Consider the following 6,604-nt stretch of genomic DNA (forward strand, 5'->3'; position numbering starts at 1 on the left):
CCCACATCTTGGGTGGTGCCCCCAAAACCTCTCTCAGGCTTCTTGATTCCATTCAGAAGAGGGCAGTTAAGTTAATTAATGATTCATCTCTTACAGAGTCTCTCCACTCGCTGTCTCATAGACGTACTGTTTCTGCTGCATGCCTCGTCTACAGATACTTCCATGGACACTGTTCTTCTGAATTGGCTTCTATAATTCCCGCTCTCTGTTTGAAAACAGTCCGAACACGTGCAGCCACTAGCCAACATCCATTTACTGTCCAACTTCAAACTCACAGAACCAACTTTTCATCTTCCTTGTTTATTCAATCAACAGCCATTTCCTGGAACAACTTTCCTTCATATGTATTTCCTGAAAATTACAGTCTACAGAAGTTCAAGTCCAATGTCAACAAATATCTTCTTTCGTCTTCTCAATCTCTAACCCAAGGATGGTACTAAGTAGTATAGGTTCTAATACCTCTCGTGTTTGGGGTTTACATAAAAAAAAAAAAAAAAAACACACACCATTGTTTTTTGGTAATTCATTCCGTGAGCTTGGAAATTCAATTTTTCGCTATATAACCCCCTAAAAGGTCGTTTTTATAATGTAAATTGTATTAGTTACCAATTCAAATCATTAAACGCACTACACTTTCAACGTTATCATATAAGAACCAATTTTGAACGGCTTTGTGATATTTTTCTAAAGCACATTTCTAGAAGTCATGACCATAAAACAATAAAAACAATTTGCACATTCTGGTTCATTGGGCTTTTCTGTTACTGCACGCAATTATAAATGGGTAGTAAACTCGATGTTATTTCATTTGTGAATATACCGATAGCTAGAATTGTGTGGGTTTTTACATTATTATGGTGAAATTTGTTTGTCCTTTACTGAAATCTTCAATCATATAAAAAACATAAATTAATTTTCAGAATCTTCTCTTCATTCCTTTTTTTTTTTTCTCTCTCTCTTCGTAAACTTGTTACTCCGCACAAACCATGTTAGTTGCAATTTGTGCATTCCGTTAAAAAATGCATATTAATGCCATTGAAATTTATAAAGAAAAGAGAAGATTATCTTGAAAATAAGATAAAGCATTTCTGAAGAAGACGACTCCTTGTCCTTCAAACCAAACAGTGCCGAGCCAATAATGAGTGATCAACAAGTGTGCATTTAAACGATGATGATGATGAAGAATAAACATTCTTTAACATTTGTAAGTCATAAATAATTTCTCTATTATTATAATTTTCTTGATTTTACAGGCTAGGTTTTAATTTCTTTGGATAAATCTATCATTGTTTAAACATAAACTAATTAGCTAACTAGTGTTAGCGTAACGTAACTCCTATTTTTAACCTTATGTCTATGGGAAATAAATTCCCGCTTTACGAGCGCACGCTAGGAACGAATTAACTCGTAGAGATGAGAACTAGAGAACTACTGTACTTTATTTTAGTGTATTATACCCAACATGTAGTGGTTTGTGCTTTTCTGCTGCCACAGATGTTAGCCCTTCTACTATTTTATCTTATTTATTTTTTATTACTTTACTTTTTACTTCTTTATTTAATTTTTGGATTACAGGTAGCACTCATTTTGCACTGGTGCAGTTTGTGCCGATTCACAATAGCGCCAATCACTAACCACAACGCCATTTTTATTTTTATTTATTTATTTTTGCAAATTTTTTATTTTATTTTATTTTTTTTTATGAAAACCCCAAACACAAGAGGTATAAGAACCTATAATACTTAGTACCGTGCTTGGGTAGGAGGTTGAGAAGAGGAGAGAAGATATTTGTTGACATTAGACTTTAACTTCTGCAGATTGTAATTTTCAGGAAAGATATATGAAGGAAGGTTGTTCCAGAAAATGGCAGTTGAATGAATAAACGAGGAAGATGAAAAGTTAGTTCTATGAGTTTGAAGTTGGACAGTAAATGGATGTTGGCTGATGGCTGTACATGTTCGGACTGTTTTGACAGAAAGAGCAGGAATTTTAGAAGCCAATTCAGAAGAACAGTGCCCATGGAAGTATCTGTAGAAAAGGCATGCAGCAGAAACAGTGGGAGAGACTCTGTTAGAGATGAGTCATTAATTAACCTAACTGCCCTCTTCTGAATGGAATCTAGAAGCCTGAGAGAGGTTTTGGGGGCACCACCCCAGATGTGGGAACAATATTCCATGTTAGGGTGGAGTAGTGATTTGTACAGAGTGAACAGCTGTTTGAAAGAAAAGTAATGCTGAGATAGAGAGAGAAAACCAAGATTTTTAGATGCAGAGGAAGCAATATTTGTAATTTGCTTGTGCCAAGAGAGATTAGAAGTCAGAGTAATCCCCAAAACAGATATATCAACTTGCCTAGAAATCGGAGTGTCGCCAAAGATAAGCATAGGAGCACAATCCTTTTTGCGAGATATAAGACAAGACTGAGTTTTAGAAGGATTGAAATCAACTAAGTTGTCTTTGCCCCACTGGAGAATTACCTGGAGATCGGCATTTAAGGAATTGGTAGTGGATATTCGAGACGTTGAAGCTGATTGAGCAAGGCAAGGTTTCTCAAAATGGAAAGTGGAATGCAATGTGCTGTCATCGGCAAAACTATGGATGGAATTTCCAGTCAATGGAAGAAGGTCATTAATATACAAGAAGAAAAGAGTGTGGGAAAGAGCTATACCTTGGGGGACACCAGCATTAATAGAGAACTTAGAAGACAGAGAGCCATCTACCATCACCCTCAGTGAGCGATCAGAGAGAAAACTGTATAACCAATTACAAAAAATAGTTGGCAAACCATAAGATGGAAGCTTGTTTAGAAGACCTTTATGCCAAACACGATCGAAAGCCTTTGAGATATTAACAGCAACTACTTGTGTTTCACCGAACCTTTCCATTGAATTTGTCCATAATTGGGTAACATAAGCCAAAATATCACTAGTGGATCGAAACTGACGGAATCCATACTGGCAATTGTTGATCCGATGGAAGGTTTCTAGGTAGTTTAAGAGTTGGTGGTTAATTGATTTCTCCATTACTTTAGAAAGAGTAGAAGTAATTGCAATGGGACGATAACTGAATGGGAGGGATTTGTCACCCATTTTAGGAACTGGCTGGATATGAGCAAATTTCCAAGCAGAAGGAAAAAACACCTTAGGAATAAGAAAATTAAAAAAGGAGGCAAAGAAAAGGAGTAAGTTCAGGAGCACAGGTTTTGAGAACAAGTGGAGAAATCCCATCAAGACCTGGAGATTTTTCAGCATCAAGATTCATCAAAATCCTTCTGACATCCTTTTGACGGAAGACCACAGGAGGCATTGAATGGAGCGTGTTGGGAATGGTGGGAGGTGTTTTACCAACATCATTAACACATAAGTTGGAAGGAAAATGGGATGCTAGCAGGTCAGCTTTATCCTTGGCTGAAGTGACAACAGAACCATCTGGTTTTGACAGAGGTGGGAGCAGAGATGGGCAAAAGTTGCAGCTAATAGTTTTGGCAAGAGATCAGAATGCTCAGCTACCATTAGGGCAAGAAGCAAGTTTTCTACTCTTAGCCTGTTCAAAATCTAGTTTGGACTCATTAATGACTGCTTTACAATTGTTGCGAGCTTTGGTGTAGGCAGAAAATGAAACTGAAGATTGGAAACAAGGCAATTACGATATGCAACATTCTTCTTTTGAACAGCCTCAGCACATTTATTGGAAAACCAAAGTTTAGATAAAAGACAAGATTTTAGAGTGGAGTGTGGGATAAAGGATTCCATTCCTACAAGGATAATTTCACTGACATGATCTGTGCAAACGTTGACATCAGAAGTTTTGAAACAGTAGTTCGACCAAGAAAAAGAAGAAAAGAAATCTCTCAGGTTATCCCATTTTGCATTCTTATAATGCCAAACAATATGAGCTAAATTGGGAATAGCCATGAACTTAGCTCTGGAGACTAAACATGGGTTCCAGCACTTCAAGTCTCCAATAAGCAAAGTGGTGGAATTGCACCAGTTGATGAGAGTCATCTACCACCTAGTATTGCTGGCAACACAGTGTGGCGGCATTCCTCCATGTGGTGTGGGTGCTACACCTCGACCCCTTCTTACGTTGGTTCATACCTGGATGGTCACCCACAGTGTGCTTGTGCATGGAGGTTATACCCAGGATTACTAACAGTCTCACCATCGTGAAGGTGCAAGCAGAGGATTTGGCTGTCACAGACTGTCCGGACTTCACCGAAATTGGGTCTACTTGACTTGAATGTCACCCGAATATCAGTTCCATCAGCGTTTTAGACACCCAGGTAGCCAGTACAGCTTGTCTGGCATATCTGAGAGAATGTCTGTGACATCCTCAAGGACCAAATCTAAAACAAATCTAAGCAATGTGCACGCATTGTTTGATTATATCTCGCATTACCTATGCATAAACAAGAAATAATTTTAGATATTTATTTAACATGATATACTGTAAGATAGTAAAGTGATTATAAGGAATTGTAGGAGACATGGTTTCTTTCTTTGGCAATTCTTTACTTTTTATTTAATTTAATTTTACTGTTTATTATTAGTTATATTTTGTAGTTTACAATAATATACCTATGTAAATCTAAGCAGATGCCATGATAGAATTTTTAGTGTGAACCCCCTGGAACACTTTCGCAAACCCCTGGGGGTTCGTGAACCACCAGTTGGAACTGCTGCATTAGACAATGCATTTTGTAAGGAAATTAAACCTGTGGAACCTGCCATTTGACTCATTCCAGCCCTCTTTTGCAGCCCTTTTTTCAGACTACTTGGAAAAACTGTACTTCTAAGTGACTGTCCAACACATGCTGAACACTTATATTTTCAGCTGTACTATGCTGACATGTAAATCAGGATGACAATAGCTCAACTCATAGCAAGCTTCTTTTTGACTTATCTGACAGGTGATAGTGACTTAATAATTTCAGTTTCTGTTAAGATGTATCACTGGTCATTCTGTTTAAATGCTAGTTATCTCAAAAAGAAAAAAAAAAGTAAAAAGAGATATCAGCAAATTATATGGAACCACATTTTCTTTACAACTTAGAAATAGTACAAAATATATCAGTAAATTATATGGAGTTGGATTTTATTACTTTATGTCAGTAACTATGCCTTTTACTAAAAAAAATAAAATCGTATATCACATTCACCTTTTTCTTTGCTCTTCTCCTTTCTGCTCTTTTCTTTTCCTTTTCTTCCTCTGCAATTAAGGCTTCACCATTATTATATGCCTCCTGCAATCAACAAAACTACATGACATACATAGAGAAACACAAACATCATGTTTTCAAGTACTGTCTCATTTGAAATAAGCTTGTTTGACTAAAAGCCTCTACTTTTTTTATAGATACATAAACAAAATGGGAGTTTTAGTTTCCCATTCCATGCAAGAAATAAAAAGTCTGCCATTGTGTGTTCTATTGAGAAGTGAGAATCATAGTAAACATGCACAGGATACACATGTGAATGTTCAGAGAGCTAAATAAGTTTTGATGGTGAAATTCATATAAGATGAAGCATAATCTAATTTTTTTGGTTTATCAAGCTGAGTACTGAAGCAACAAAATGCTGTAAATTTTCTTATTTACAGGAGTGTCATAAGTATGTATGCATACTTTAAATATCCATATTTTGTAGACAGAATGACTAGTTTGAATACAAAGTTCACTTTAAAGATAAAATAAACAATTAGATTTAAAGTTTTCATTATTTTGCAGTTTATCATTATATTTGCATTAGCAGTGGCAAATGATGCAAAAAAGCAAACTTATACAGCATCAGCAAAAAAAAAAAAAAACAAAAAAAAGACATACCTCATTTCACCTATTCACTCTCTCCAATACTTTTTCTAGTTCTTCCTTGAATTTATTTAAACTATCAACTTCCATAACAACAGATAGAAGTTTTTTCCAACAATCAACCACATGTTGCCTGAAGGCAAACTTCTGCACATCTATTCTGCAACCGTCCTTCCTCAATTTGAATTTGTGCTCCCTCGTGTGTGTGGTCTGAGCAAGAGGAAGAATCCCATCAGCATTGAGCTTTCTCAATCCATTCAAAGCCTTAAACACTTCAAACAAATTACCTTGCAGTTGCCTAGTCTGTAGACCAGGGTTTCTCAACAGTGTTTCTTTCCCACGGAACCCTAGGGTTCCACAAGACGTCTCTAGGGGTTCTGCAAGAAATCATGATTGAAAAAAATTTGTGGTCTGTTGTTGTCTCTGGCTGCTTGGCTGCAGGGTCCCTAGCTGGATCCTACATTGCCTGCCACCACCACTGGGAAGTGAGCCAGGCTGCCCATCATACTCTGATGGTCTCTGCCAGGGTCACCTGGGCTTCCTGATGGAGTATGGCAATGTGTAGTAGGACCGTGTTCATTTGGTTGAGTCCATTCTCAGTTTTTGATGCGAGATAGGGGAGACTGTTGATAATTGGTGAGCACCGTATTACATGGAGGGGAGGATGATAGGCTGATGACATCGGTCTTCTCTCTCCCGAATTATCTCCCTCAACTGCTGTTGTTGTAAACTTTGAAAAATGTGGATATTGTGGGTGAGAAGTGAATTGTATTGTAAAGTTTTCGTATTTTTTGCGATT

The 6,604-nt window shown here is 37.0% G+C and overlaps 1 protein-coding gene across 1 annotated transcript in view; it reads right to left on the bottom strand.

Annotated features, from left to right (window-relative positions):
- LOC150083300 (uncharacterized) overlaps positions 1 to 5,825 on the bottom strand; it is a 300,614-nt gene extending 294,789 nt beyond the window's left edge. The window contains exons 1-3 of the mRNA XM_090378469.1: positions 5,821 to 5,825; positions 5,623 to 5,674; positions 5,158 to 5,241 (exon numbers count right to left, since the gene is read on the bottom strand). Coding sequence (XP_090234595.1) covers positions 5,158 to 5,241; positions 5,623 to 5,674; positions 5,821 to 5,825 — 141 coding nt within the window. The remainder of the gene's footprint in view (positions 1 to 5,157; positions 5,242 to 5,622; positions 5,675 to 5,820) is intronic.
- Between the last annotated feature and the right edge of the window lie 779 nt (positions 5,826 to 6,604).

The sequence above is a fragment of the Mastigoproctus giganteus genome, chromosome 7 (assembly GCF_048544385.1).
Source record: "Mastigoproctus giganteus isolate SK-2022 chromosome 7, ASM4854438v1, whole genome shotgun sequence".
Lineage (NCBI taxonomy): Eukaryota > Metazoa > Arthropoda > Arachnida > Uropygi > Thelyphonidae > Mastigoproctus > Mastigoproctus giganteus.